The sequence below is a fragment of the Geotrypetes seraphini genome, chromosome 11, assembly GCF_902459505.1.
Source record: "Geotrypetes seraphini chromosome 11, aGeoSer1.1, whole genome shotgun sequence".
Classification (NCBI taxonomy): Eukaryota; Metazoa; Chordata; class Amphibia; order Gymnophiona; family Dermophiidae; genus Geotrypetes; species Geotrypetes seraphini.
In genome coordinates, this window is record NC_047094.1 from 82,654,509 (window position 1) to 82,669,608 (window position 15,100).

At 45.2% G+C, this 15,100-nt stretch overlaps 1 protein-coding gene across 6 annotated transcripts in view; it reads right to left on the bottom strand.

Moving 5' to 3' along the window:
* ZNF512B (zinc finger protein 512B) overlaps positions 1–15,100 on the bottom strand; it is a 324,570-nt gene that overhangs the window by 19,788 nt on the left and 289,682 nt on the right. For 5 of the 6 annotated variants that reach the window (XM_033914235.1, XM_033914236.1, XM_033914234.1 and 2 more), the window contains 3 exons: positions 9,051–9,113; positions 8,624–8,722; positions 6,762–8,011 (listed from right to left, as the gene is read on the bottom strand). In XM_033914235.1, coding sequence (XP_033770126.1) covers positions 7,700–8,011; positions 8,624–8,722; positions 9,051–9,113 — 474 coding nt within the window. In that variant the 3' untranslated portion in view covers positions 6,762–7,699. The remainder of the gene's footprint in view (positions 1–6,761; positions 8,012–8,623; positions 8,723–9,050; positions 9,114–15,100) is intronic. The other variant, XM_033914239.1, reaches the window with a different exon arrangement.

Consider the following 15,100-nt stretch of genomic DNA (forward strand, 5'->3'; position numbering starts at 1 on the left):
CTGAACCATGGGACATGCTTAAGCAGTCCCAGAAACCCTGAGTGGGAGAGATAAGCCTGCATGCAAACTCAAGGCTCCATACGAGGCATCCTCCCTCTGCTGCCACATCCACCCTATAAAATTTGGTGAACATGTGAAGAGATGACCAAGTTTCTACTTGACAAATCTTATCTAGTGGAATTGTTCTAGATTCAGCATAAGAACATAATAATTGCCACTGCTAGGTCGGACCAGTGTTCCATCGTGCCCAGCAGTCTGCTCACACGGCAGCCCCTAGGTCAAAGACCAGTGCTCTAAATGAGTATAGCCTCACCTGCATATGTTCCGGTTCAGAGGAACTTGTCTAACTTTGTCTTGAATCCCTGGAGAGTATTTTCCCCTACAACAAACTCCAGAAGAGCGTTCCAGTTTTCCACCACTCTCTGGGTAAAGAAGAAATTCCTTACATTTGTATGGAATCTATCCACTTTTATCTTTAGAGAGTGCCCTCTCATTCTCCCTACCTTGGAGAGGGTGAACAACCTGTCTTTATCTACTAAGTCTATTCCCTTCAGTATCTTGAATGTTTCAATCATGTCCCCTCTCAGTCTCCTCTTTTCAAGGGAGAAGAGGCCCAGTTTCTCTAATCTCTCACTGTATGGCAACTCCTCCAGCCCCTTAACCATTTTAGTTGATCTTCTCTGGACCCTTTCGAGTAGTACTATGTCCTTCTTCATGTATGGCGACCAGTGCTGGACGCAGTACTCCAGGTGAGGGCGTACCATGGCCTGATACAGTAGCATTATAACTTTCTCTGATCTGTTCGTGATCCTTTTCTTAATCATTCCTAGCATTTTGTTTGCCCTTTTCGCCGCCGCCACACATTGCGCGGATGGCTTCATCGACTTGTCTCTTTCCTGGGGAGGTCTCTCCAAGTACCACCCCGGATATCCTTTATTCGTGTATGCGATTTCTGTTACCGACATGTATCACCTTACTTATCCACGTTGCCATGTCGCTGCCCATTTCTTGATCTTTGCAATCCCCCTGTGTCTTCACTACTCTGACTAACTTTGTATCATCCGCAAATTTAATCACCTCACTAATCATACCAATTTCCAGATCATTTATAAATATGTTGAAGAGCATGGGTCCAAGCACTGAGCCCTGCGGTACCCGACTGGTGACGCTCTTCCAGTCTGAGTATTGTCCATTTACCCTCACTCTTTGTTTCCTATCCAGTTTTTAATCCACGTGAGTAATTCACCCTCGATTCCATGGCTCGCAATTTTCCGAAGTAGTCGTTCATGTGGAACCTTGTGGAATGCCTTCTGAAAATTCAGATATACAATGTCAACTGAGTCACCCTTGTCTATCCGCCTGTTTACTACCTCGAAGTGCAGCAAGTTCGTCAAGCAAGATCTTCCTTTGCTGAAGTCATGTTGGCTGTTCCTCATCAGATTGTATCCGTCAAGGTGATCAACCCCCTTTTGTTGAATGCGCTCGAAGAGCAAAAGGAGGCTGCTTTCTGCAGATATTGTAGGAGGATGAAATAGCTGACCTAATCCATCTTGATATGGTAGCTTTGGAAGCCGGCCTCCCCTTCTTTGCTGGATTTGTCAAAATGAAGAGATGGTCTGAAAGATAAAAATTTGTGACTTCCAGGTATTGTAAGATAGCTCCCCAGATATCTAGCACCTTCAAAACTTTGTCGTTCTTTCTAGAATCAGAGGGCTGGAAAGCCAGAAGCCTAATCTCAAAGTTGATATGGAATCTGAAATCACCTTTGATAAGAAGAAAAGGACGGACCGCAAGGAAACCTCCGCATCTGTGATACGGAGGTAAGGTTCCCTGCAGGACAAGGTCTGCAATTCTGAGACATGTCTAGCAGAGGTAATGGCTACTGGAAAGACCGGTTTGATAGTTAGGTTCATGAGTGTGACCTCCTGTAAGGGCTTGAATGGAGGTCTGGAGAGCCCCTCCAGCATGGTGTTACGGTTCCAGGCAGGACAGGGCTGGCGAACCGGAGGCCTAAGCCTCAGGGCACCCTTAAAGAATCTAATATCTTGGTGCATAGAAAGGGGAAACCTGTTTCTTTGGGCTTTGAAACAGGATACTCCAGCCATCTGAACCTTGCGAAAAGAAACCGCCAAACCCAGGTCCATGCCTTCTTGAAGGAAAGATAGCACTGATAACACTGAAGCCATGGATGGGTTCAGCTTCTCCTTGTGACAGCAGCGTGTGAAGGAATCACATGCTTTGGCATACGCAACCAAAGTAGATGGCTTCCTGGCTCTCAGCAGATCTGAGTAGCCCTTCTGGCTCAAGGCTGAACACTCAAGAGCCATGCCATAAGACCAAAGAGCGTCTGAAGCCTCAGAGGGGTCTGTTCTGAAGATGCACCAGATCTGCACACCATGGACACCAGGGCAGTCTGGAGCTACCAGGACGATACATCCCAGGTGCTGGGCTACTCTTCTCAGGACTCTGCCAATCATGGGCCATAGTGGGTACAGATAGAGAAACTTGTCCATAGGCTAAGGCTGAACCAGGGCATCGATCCCCGTGCTTCCAGGCTTGTATCTGCGGCTGAAGCTGACTGCTTTCCTGTCATTCGCTTTCGCCATGAAGTTGAATGTTGATCTGCCCCAGCAACTGACTATGATCTGAAATGCCTCAAGAAAGAAAAATCACTCTCCCGGATCAAGAGTTTGTCTGCTGAGGAAGTCTGCCTGTATGTTTTGCACTCCAGCGATGACCTGGATGGTACTCACAATGAGCTCCCCAGCCTAAGAGGCTGGCATCCGTTGTCAGAGTGATCCAAGAGTCAATCCAAAGGGGCATTCATGAATTCAAGGACTATGGATGGAGCTACCACGCCATGCTGCTACAGGCAGCTGTCATCCAAGACAGTTGAGCATGCAGAGTCCTTCTGCAGGGACCAGCAAGACAGAAGGGAATGCTGTAGAGGGCACATATAGAAACAAAGAAACATGATGGCAGATAAAGGTCAATTGGCCCATCTAGCCCGACCATCCACAATATCCACTATTTCCTCCTCTTCCTAAGAGATCCTACATGCCTGTTCCATGCTATCTTGAATTCAGATACAGTCTTCATTTCCACTACCTCCTTTTGGAGACTATTCCACACATCTACCCTTTCTGTAAAGAAGTATTTTCTTACAATACTCCTGAGTCTATCACCTTTTAACTTCATCCTTGCCCTCTCCTTCTGGAGTTTTCCTTCATTTGAAAAAGACTCACCTCCTGTACATTAACGCATAGAGATATTTAAATGTCTCTATTATACCCCCTCTCTCCCGTCTTTCATCCAGAGTATACATATAAAAGGTCTCTAAGTCTGCCCCCATACAATTTATGACAAAGACCACTAACCAATTTTGTAGCAGTTCTCTGGACTAACTCCATCCTCTTTATATCTTTTTGAAGGGGGTCTCTAAAATTGCACCCAATATTCCAAATGGGGCCTCACCAGAGACTTATACAATGACATTATCACCTCCCTTTTCCTACTAGCCATTCTTCTCCTTATGCACCCAAGCATCCTTCTAGCTTTGACCATCACCTTTTCTACCTGTTTTGCCACCCTGAGATCATCAGATGTACGTAATCATCTCCAAGACCCGGTCTTCTTCCGCACATAGAAGTACTTCGCCTCCTATACTATACTGTTTTCCTGGATTTTTGCAGCCCAAGTGTATGACCCTGCATTTTTTTCAAGTTTATTATTATTATTGTTTTTCTTATATACTGCCTATCAAGGCTATCTAAGCTTTTTTTTTTTTTACAAATCAGGTACTCAAGTATTTTCCTTGCCTGTCCTGGTGGGCATTAAATCTTAGTTGCCAATTATCTGTTCCCAGTGGGCATTAAATCTTAGTTGCCAATTATCAGACCATTTTTCAAGCTTCACGAGATCCTGCTCTATGTTATTCACACCCTCAGAGTGTCTACCCTATTACAGAGCTTGGTATCATCCACATAAAGAAACTTTGCCAGATAATCCTTCCGCAATATCACTCACAAAGATGTTAAATAGAGCTGTCCCAAGAAAAGATCCCTGTGTCATCCTTATCCTCTAAGCAAACTCCATTTAAGACTACCCTTTTGTCTCCTTCCACTTAACCAGCTTTTAAATCCAGTTTGTCACTTCGGGGCCCATGCATGCATTCAGTTTATTTATCAGTTGCCTAAGCAGCACCGAGTCAAAAGCTTTGCTAAAGTCCAAGTACACTACATCTTGCCCCCCCCCCCCCATATCCAACCATTTGGTCACCCAGTCAAAGAAATCAATCAGATTCATCTGACAAGACCTGCCTCTAGTAAAACCATGCTGCCTTGGGTCCTGCAATCCATTTGATTCTAGAAATTTCACTATCTTCCACTTATGTGTTTACATTAGTTTACTCACTACCGAGGTCAGCTAACCAGACTGTAATTCCCAACCCTCCTCCTTACTTCTGCTCTTGTGCAGAAGGAATACATCCATTCTTCTCCAGTCCTCTGGAACAAGGGACTCTATGGAAGCATTAAAAAGATAGTGCTGAGCCGACAGAGTCTGTTGTACTAGCAGAGCTAAAATTTATCCCCAAAGTTTCAGTTTGTTTGCCTCTGGAAGAAAAACTTGTTCTTTCTCTTTATTAAACAGGACCCCCAGGTACTTCAGCAACTGAACTGGATGCAATTGGCTCTTTTCTTAAGTTGATAATCCAGACTGAAGGGTCATCATGACAGCCCGCACCACTCTCTCCGCTTCCTCCTTCAAGCAGGCTTCGATGAGCCAGTTGACTAAGTATGGGTGGACTAGCCAACCCATTTTGCAGAGGTGGGCTGCAACTACTACCATCATCTTGGTGAAGGTCCGCGGAGCCATGGCAAGGCCAAAGGGCAGAGCTGTGAACTGAAAGTGCAGTTCCAGGACATGAAAATGAAGAAAGCATCTGTGATCTGCAAAGATGGAAATATGCAGATACATCTCCATCAGGTCCAGAGCTACTAAGAACTCCCCTGGCTGCACTGAGGCAATGAACAACAGAAGCGATTTCATAAGAAAATGAGGCACTTTGAGAGCTGCATTGACCTACTTGAGGTTCAGGATTGGTCTCAGAACTTCAATAGCCTGCAAACAGAGGGGTCCTCACCCTGGTCAGCAGCAGCACTTACTCCCTGGTCTACTTCACTCAAGACCATGTTGTCCTTGACTGAGGCTTCGCTCTGGGAAAGGGAAAAAGCATCCAGATCATCATCCTGTGACCCCATCCAACCAACTGTTGGAGACTAGGGGAGTTGCAGCTCTCCTCAGCTGCACAGATGTGGGGATCAGGGAAGGCTGCGTGGTTGGTCACTCTCCCGCTGACCCAGAAAGCATACTAGTGCCGCCGAAATAAGCTTGTCAGAGCAAGTGTACAAAGTCAGATGTAAAAGGCTTAGAGGACTGAGAACACCCTATATGAAGAGGGTTAGAATGCTTTCTTTTCAATCTGGAGCTATCAGTGCCCTTACTAGGTGCTCGCACCACATTTTGGGATGCTTAAAAGCCTGAACAATCCTCCAAGCATCCCAATGAACATTTGGCAGTTTTAATGAGGTGGTCAAAGGCTGAACCTGAGGTTCCCACCTCCCCATCTTGTGTGGTGGAACACGCAGCACAAGGGTGCTCTTTTTGTGCCCAACTGGAACAAACATCATATGAATACATGTTTTTGGAGCCAGATGACTCTATTCCTGGTGGTTAGAATAAAAAACATTTTATTAAAAAGTCTGAAAACTCAGAAATCAAATTGGGAAAACCCCCAAGATGGCCGCCACCAGGATTTCCTACTGAAAAAAACAGCTGTAACTCTACTGGAGGACAGTTAAGCAGTTTTAGGATTTTTGGGGTAGGGGAACAAGGCTACATCAAAATAAACTGCCCAAAATAGTAATTTCAGACACTCCCCCCGGAACTCCCCTTTGGGCTGACAGCCCTAAAAGTGCTGCAGCCTGCCTTAGCTCCTCCAAGAGGTTAGAAACTGGAAAGGTTGGAAAGCTGCCTCTTCTGAATCTTCCACCAGGAAAGCTGCCTCTTCTGAATCTTCAGTTGCCAGCTAGGATACTGCTGGACTGAGCCTCAACCCCTGGGACCAAGATCTAAAAGCCGCAAGAAAGGGGAGGAAAATGCAGCTGACACTGTGTGCACACCAAAGAAATGCTATTGGTGTTCATACAGCCTGTGATAACACTCCTGATCAAATCCAGAAGTGAGCCAAACCCTGAGCTCCACAGTTCAAAGCAGGCTGGCTGAGCAGGTCCCCGCAGGATCCCCCTGTCAGCTGAAGACCTAAGTCTGCTCTTCTCACACAGGCTAGGGAGCTTTACTGGAACGCGAAGTCCCATAAACACCATAAAAAATGTGCAAAAAGCAATAAAGAAAACATCAGATCAAATTTGCTCCTGCAGGCTTGCTTGCAGAAGAAATAGCTGACTGGTGGCAGCAGAGAGCAGGGAGGAGGAGGTGCTGAAAATGGTGATCAGTATCTCCTGCAATGGACTCACAGGAGCGGATTGAAGACCCATAGTTCAGCATACCATCCGTATTGCACTGGAAAGAGCCTTTCTGTAAAAGACATTGCCAACTTTTTGTCCTGCTTATTTCTATAGCACTACCTGAGTAACGTACGGTCTTCCTGCTCAGCTCTGAAAAGAAAACATTAATTCCCATCCCCAAGAGAACAGCACAATGATTGTACTGATACTTAATTCTGAGTATGGATGTATTACCTTACTTCAAAGGAGGCACCTATTGGCAATCAGCCAACTCTGCCCAATGTTAGAAGTGCTGGTCCAGGTATAAGCTGAATGGCCAACTGAATAGACCATGGTCAGGTACAGCTTGGATTTGGGCTAAATACTACAAATGTCAAGTTCGATTTTTAGTCCCAGTCTGTCGCCGCCCACAAGATTCTTCTGAGGGACTGCAAATTAGGTGGAACCCAGTTCTCAGTCTTTATTCTTCTGTTGTGAACTATGGAACAAAATGTGTTGTTTCCAAAGAAGTATCCAGTCACCCTCATAGTGCAGATCTCTCACATTGGTTCCAGAACTCAGCTGTAAGTTCATCAATAAAAACATAATGGGTCCCTCTGTTGCTGACTTTGCAGCAATGATGCAAATTGAATAGGACCACAAATCAGCTCCTGGCTTTCCTGAATCCTCCTCCTATGTTCCACTGTCTGTCTTAGCCCCAAAGTGTACTCATGAGAAATCTTCACCCAGACTGGAGAGAGAAAGAGTAAGCTGGCAGAGACTATTGCACAATCTTCCTCCTGCACAAGCAGGACAGGCTTACACACAGAAAGAGTTGCAAAGTACAGATTGTAAATTTAGCAGGATGAGATTATATGGTCTGTCTGGATTACAGATGTACTTTTCTGTTTGTCTCTGGGTATATGTTTGTACCTGTGTGTGCCTTCCATTTTCTACAGGTACCTAGAGATAGGGAACTGCCACCATGTGAACACCTGTTTGCATCGCTTCCCAACAGTTTGTGTGCATACCATCTACACACCTATGCACAAAATGTTATGCCTGGCCTAATCATTGCATACATACACTTAGGTATTGGAATAAGGGTCAGGAAATGCTTCCTGCAGCCTGTATAAAAGGAGAGGATGCAAATGAGAAAAATGTGCCCCCCCCCCCCACATGTTGAAGCAGCTTTATTTTCCCGTTGTCCTGGGGGGACGGGTACTGCTTTTGCTTCTTTCCTCACTGTTCATCACTGCTGTGGTTTTGTTAATATTATTGATAGTAGATTTTGGAGGGGAATTGGCCACATGAATTATAACAGTCTTGTTAGTCTTTATAGCTGTGACCTCTTTCCCTTTCATCACTGGGGTTTCTGGTGGCCTCTCCTTGGGTTTTCTCCCTCTTTTCTTCCCAGATATGCATTTACTTCTCTCCTCCACAGAAGAGACAGGCTCTTGTTTCTTCTTTGAGAGTGTCGCCCCAATGGAGGTCCTGAACCAGTTCTATGCGAAGAAACAAAATAGTCTTGTGGGTCCTTAATTAATTTTACGTGCAGTAATAGCAAGGTCTGAGGTTTCATCACAGCAGAAGGGAGTGCCTCACTTCTGATGAAAAGACCTGAGGCTGCCTCCCTGCAGGTGAGAGTGCCTCACCTCTGCTGAAAACAAGATTTAAGGCTTGTTGCTGCAGATGGCAGCACCTCACCTCTGCTGTTACAAGGTTTGAGGCTGTCTCACTGCAGATGGGAGCACCTCACCTGTACCAAATAGGAAACTTGAGGCTGTCTCATTGCAGGTGGGAGCACCTCACCTGTACCCCTTAGCTGTACCAAATAGGACGCCTGAGGGTGTGTCACTGCAGGTAAGAGCTCCTCACCTCTACCAATAACAAGGTTTGAGGCTGTGCTGATGCAGGAGGGAGTCCCTTACATGTTCTGTCTGTCATTTGCTTAGTGACTCCAGATGGGTTTGTTTTGCACATACCATGTTGAGGTTGAGTATGCTGTGTAAGATCTCAATTATTCAAATTTATTGCTAGTACTCATCTTAATTACTTTAAAGTTTCTCTCTGGAGCTCTCACAGCAATATACTGAAATGAACCTGGAAGTTCTCACCTGTGCATGTGTCCTAATAATATGGTACTTTACTCCACTTTCTGAGCTGAACTCTTTCTTACACAGAAGACATCGGTACTTTCCAATGGAGGGGTTTCCCTATAAGACAAAAGCCAAGAACACTGACTGATAGGGTAGGCTTTCACAGGAATGGATGGGATAGTTAATGTCTCTTAACTATAGCAGAGGGTGGAGGCATTCCTCTCCCTACTGACAATCCTTGCTGATGGAAAATGGCATTTTGAAGATTTCATTTCCAAGCACTGCTATGGTCTTTGGAATAATACTTTCCATGATGCAGAGGATAGCTCTGCACTAGCAGACATTGCTGGTGACAATTTTCAAGCTGTCTGGCTTAACTGTGGCAGAGTTTTACAGCATAGCGGAATTGAAAGCTCCCATCCTGCTGGTCTATAGGACACCCTACCTTAGTGCAATTGGCAAGATGTGCCTTCAGTCCAGACACACTGGAATACCGTGCTTCACAGCGCTGCAAAATAAGGAGAGGAGATGATTGTGTCAATTATTGGTAGTGAGACATGCACCTGATAAAAGCATTCATCAAAAGCCACAAGAAACTAGCAATAGTAAAAAAAATAAATAAATAAAATTTCAGCTGAAAGAAACTCAATGAACTGTTGCATGAAATTTGTTCACAAGCTCTCTCCATTCTCCAACTTAACCTCTGTAGAATCATTGTTGCCTCACCCTGTTTACATCCATACTTCATTCAGCAATTTTCCAAATTATATATACGTATATACATACACACACACACACACACACACACACGAGGGTTCTTCAAAAGGTTTCCATGGGAAATGGGTGGGACGTGAGGTGGTAAGAGAGCGTGTCATAGAATGTCATGTGACTAGTCCATTGGCAAAATAGGGTGATAATGAGGAAAAATGATGTAATTTGCTTTTGAGATATTTAATAAAAAGAAATGATGTATTTACCTTCGTAAGCTCTTTTCCAGTAGATAGGTGAGACATTCTAGACAAGTGGGTAGTGTCCCCATGGCTGCGTGCCATCTGTAGAAGGAATCCAGTTCAAATTTTCTATGTGCCTCTTTTGTACTTCACTGAGCATCTTAGCTCCACCTACAGTGGGTACCCAAGCGCCAAGGGCCACCAAATCAACGTGAAGCAGAGATACCCAGACCAATCAAGGTCATAAATAACCGTTCTGCTCAAAGGAGTAACAAGAGAATATCAGCTGCAAACAGCCGAAAAAACCTCAAGGGAGCTCAGAAACTACTCACACCTAAAAGAGGAACATAGATACAGTATATTCCCCAGCCCCCAACAGCTGACTGTTATCCAAGGTACAACTTGGAGACTCATGAAACAAACTGAGATAATAGGCACAGGAAGAACAGGGCAGAGTCTAGAATGTCTCACCTAGCTACTAGAAAAGAGCTTACCAGGGTAAATACATAATCTCTTTTTCCAGTGCAATAGGTGAGACATTCTAGACAAGTGGAACGTACAAAAAAGTCCCCCAAAAGCTAGGGTGGGCTGTGTTGACCCTCAAGACTGAGAACCCCAAAGGCAGAGTCCTGTCTCACTGCCACATGCACTCTGCAAAACAGGGTATATAGAGGACCATGTTGCTGCTGTGCAAATCTCCTCAGGGGAGACAGCTCTAGCTTCAGCCCACGAAGAAGCCACACATCTAGAAGAGTGCGCATGGACGGAAACAGGAGACTGTTTCTTAGAAAGCATGTAGGCTGACGAAAGGGCCTCATGGATCCATCTAGAAATCAAGGCCTTAGCAGCAGGAGCACCCTGTTGGACAAAATAAGTCAACCCAAACATATGGTCAGAAAGACAAATTCATTTGTGATCTCCAGAGAGCGAAGAAGCACTCTGTGCACATCTAATTTCTTCAAAACACAATCCTGTGTCTTTGAACCAGCAGGCTGAAAAATAGGCAAATGTACTTCCTGATTAACATGGAAAGCCGAAATCTTCGGCAGGAAAAAAGAAACCATGCACAAGGAAATTCCAGTCTCCAAGACTCGAAGGAATGGTTCATTGCAAGAAAGAGACTAGAGTCCAGAGACATGGTTCGCTGATGGAACAGTTATCAGAAAAACTGACTGGAATGTCAAGGCCAAGAGGGAAGCATCCCGAAAGGGCTCAAAGAAAGTCTTATGTGGAACTTTTAATTGTTGTATGATGATTTTATTATGTATGTTATGTTGTGCTCTGCTTTGTGAAAGGCAGATTATAAATAAAACAAACAAACTATACAGCACCAGGGTGAGGTCCCAGAATGGGAATGGTAGATATATGGGTGGTCCAATGCAAAGAGTCCCTGTCAGAAATCGGGCAACGTCAGGGTGAAACACCAAAGACGAAGAGTGACCCCAGGCATGAAAATAAGAGCGCCTAGCCCCTTGGACCCGAAGGGATGCTGATGAGAGGCCTTGATCAAGACCAACTTGGAGCAAAGTCAGCACCACCAAAAGTGGATTGGAATACAGCTCCTCATGATCATGAGTGCACCAATGCTGGAAGTCTCACACAGCTCGGTTGTATCTTCATGACTCCACTTTATAATAACACGATATAACTCATATAGAGTCTTATTTAGCTTATTAAATCTTGTTCAGCTTATTTAGCTTGTAGACCTCAGTGGTACCACCTGTATGCCACAAAACTTTTAGATCATACAGCGTTCAGGCACCCATAGTCGTCATCGGCCTCAAAAGGTGTATACTTTAAATATTTTTAAATACTTTATTTTAAATAATTGAATAAATAAGTATAAATACTCATCTTCATCTACGCGGGTGGGGGTAGGCACTCCGACATAGATCTATGTGTCGCCCCAAAGGGCTTTATCAAGGAAATCCCCCTTAAATCAAATGGCTCATGATCCCCACGTTTGCCTTACTGGGTCAGACCAATGGTCCATCAAGTCAAGTAGCCCGTCTTCAGGGTGGCCAATCCAGGTCACTAGTACCTGGCCAAAACCCAAAGAGTAGCAACATTCTATGCTACTGATCTAGAGCAAGCAGAGGCTTTCCCCATGTCTTAATAACAGACTATGGACTTTTACTCCAGGAATTTGTCCACACTTTTCTTAAAACCTACTATGCTATCTGCCTTTACCACAACCACAACCTCTGGCAATGTGTTCCGGAGCTTAACTATTCTCTGAGTGAAAAAATATTTCCTCTTATTGGTTTTAAAAGTATTTCCATTTCACCCTACCTTCTGTTTTCTATCCGATAACCACAACTGAACTTTGCCACCTATCCCATGACTGTTTAATTTTCTCAGGAACCTTTTTGTGTAAGCAGATACTGCAGATAACTGTGTAGACATGAGCAGAATGCCAAGGACTACAGCAGAAGAGCCCTTGCAGACTAAGGCTGCATGCTCAAGAGCCAAGCTGGAAGAGCAAAATGACCCAGATCCTCCACGCAGACTGGACCCTGTTTAAGTAGGCCAGGAGTGACACACAACTGAAGGCTGCTACTCTAGCGAAGACGCAGCAGAGCTGTATACGATGGCCTGCAAGGCTAGTCTGGAGCAACCAGAAAGACTCGTCCCGGATGGGCCTTGATCCGCCAAATGACTCGGCTTAGTATGGGGCCAGGGAGGAAAGACATACAGGAGGATTTTCTGAGGACACGGCAGCACCAGAGCGTCAAAACCCTCACTTCTGAACTCAGACCTTCAACTGAAAAATCCAGCTGCTTGCATGTGCTTTGTCATGGCCATGAGGTCGAAGCGGGACTGACCCCAGCCCTGCACAAAGGCTAGGACCAGCGCCATTCGGCCTTGAACCAAGGGCTGTCTGCTGAGGAAGTCTGAATGAACAATGTCAACTCACGCCACATGCACTGCTAAGAGCACCTGGAGGTGGCTTTCCGCCCACAGAAAGAAAAGGCGGGCCTCCTGAGCCATTCAGTGGCACGATAAAGCATATGGAGTATCAGCTGGAGCCTGAAAGATTGGGCAGCATCCGCTCTAGAACTTGAATATCCAGCAAATGCTGTACAATGGCCTGCACTTGCAGCGCCTTGTCCGGGTGCCCTAAGGGAGATTCCACGAACCAATTGGTCAGAGGCCGGGCGAATTCCAATTGCAGCCCCACCATATAAAGTCCAGAACCCACAGGTCATGCAAACCCAAGCCAGCAGGAACACTGACAGCTTGCCCCTATCAGTAGAGGGGCGTCCCCCAGCCTGGCACAATGCACCCTTTTGGCAGGGGGTGCAGGATGGGATCCAGATGGCTGGTCATATCTGTAGATGGAGTACCACTGCTGGGAACTCTGGTCTGAGACTTGGTACTGAAATACGATGGGAATGCCTGGAGCCACAAAAATTATAGTGACCATAACCCCGGCCTAGAGGGTCTGGGTCTGCTATCAGGCATGGTCTTAGGGCGACTGAACACCACGGAAATCATGAGGTTGACAGACCCTTGCCAAACAAGGGATGTCTTGCCAAAGCAACCTTTGAAAGTGGAATCACCAGCCCATTGGCTAATCCAGAGCATTCTGCGGACAGAAATGGAAAACACCAAAACCCACATAAGGCATATAAAGCGGCAGTCACAAGGGTCACCATTGTCTCCATTGCTATTTAACGTCTACATGTCCTCACTGAGCTTGCAATTAACTCAGCTGGGGATAAAACTATTCAGTTATGCAGATGACTTCACGATTATAATCCCATTTGCTGACTCTATCTCGGAAACTATTCCCAAGGCTTCAGAAGCCATAAACATGATGGAGCAATGGATGACAAACTTCAAGCTGAAACTTAATTCAGAAAAAACAAAATTCTTCATTGCTTCACCACATCCGTTTGACACCAAAACACCTCTATGCATCAATGAACTTAATTACCCCATCCAGCCCACCATAAAGATACTAGGTGTAACTCTAGATCAATGCCTAACCATGAAAGACCAGGTGGACTCCTTAATCAGAAAGGGTTTCTTCACTCTCTGGAAACTCAGATCCATTAAAGCTTATTTCGATACGTCAGCATTCAGAACCCTGGTCCAATCCCTCGTACTAAGTCAACTTGACTACTGTAACATCGCCTACTTAGCTATTTCCCAAAAAAAATATGCGACGTGTACAACTAATGCAAAATGCAGCGGTCAGATTAATCTTCGGACTAAAGAAATTCGATCATGTATCACCCTACTACCGGCAGTTACATTGGCTACCGATGGAAGCACGCATAAAGTTTAAATTCACCTGCTTCTGCTTTAAAGCACTAAATGGACTTGCCCCTAAATACATAATTGACCTTTTCTCCTTCTCTGCCAACCGACACAAGAGAAGTTCTCATTCCTACTTCATTTCCCCCCCAGTTAAAGGTTGTAAACTGAAAAAACATCATGAACACCTTCTTTCACATCAAGCAGCATTGTGGGGTAAAGACCTAGATCAACTGCTTTCGCCCACTACTTATGAGGAATTCAGAAAACGTCTAAAAACTCAACTGTTCCTAAATTATCTAGACAACTGACCCACTCATCTTCTTTCTCCTCCATAGTGATTCCTCTGTCCTATTAATCTCTTTCTCTTCAACAACACATTTCCGGTCCTATTAACTCTCCTTTTCCCCCCTCTTAAATTCAATCAATTTGTACCTCGCTTAATCTATTGTAAACCGCATAGAACTTAACAATATTGTGTACATAAACTGTTACTATTATTATTATAAGCTGACCCAGCCAAAAGAAATTGATGAGAATCTACAGCCTCACTCTCCAGGGTACAAAGGCGTGTGTGACAACAGACGCCGCCAAAGCAGCCACATCAAAAAGCCTCTGAAGGACAATGTTCACACGACGGTCCTGCATATCTGCAAGCATCACAGCACTTTCCCTGGGTAGAGAGGTGCAGTCAGGCACCTGCGTAACCAAATAATCCACTCTAGGTTGATCCTGAACCTGTGGGCACTCCAGTGCCAGAGGGTACAAGTGAGACTTGGTCCTCACTAACATAACAGCACCTTCCAGATAGTCACATTGTGCTGATATTAAAATGGTCATATCGGGTGCCAGGGAAAGGTAGGGAACTGCGTGCATGCACCAGAAAGCCAGGAGGAAGAAGAGAATAGAGCCGGCTGAGTGACCAAATGCAATCCCTGCAAAGACTCAGAAATAAGATTTGGCAAAGCTGCAGACTGAAATAAGCGTAGAACTGTGGGATCGTATCCAGGTCCTTGAGCCCCTGAACATCCAGCATACAGTCCCTGGTCTCCTATACTTGGAAGCGCTGCATCTTGAAACAGGAGGTTAGCAAGCTGGACATCAGCATACAGACCAGGATAAGGCAGATCAGGAACAACGACTAACTGAGACATAGACATGCCCAGAGAAGCAACGCTACTAGGAGACGCAGTGGTTGCGAAGCGGGACTGCACAGGGGAAGAACGCCTGCTTTGAAAAGGTGGGGTTTTTTTACAACTGTTTCAGAAACTCTAAGAAAATC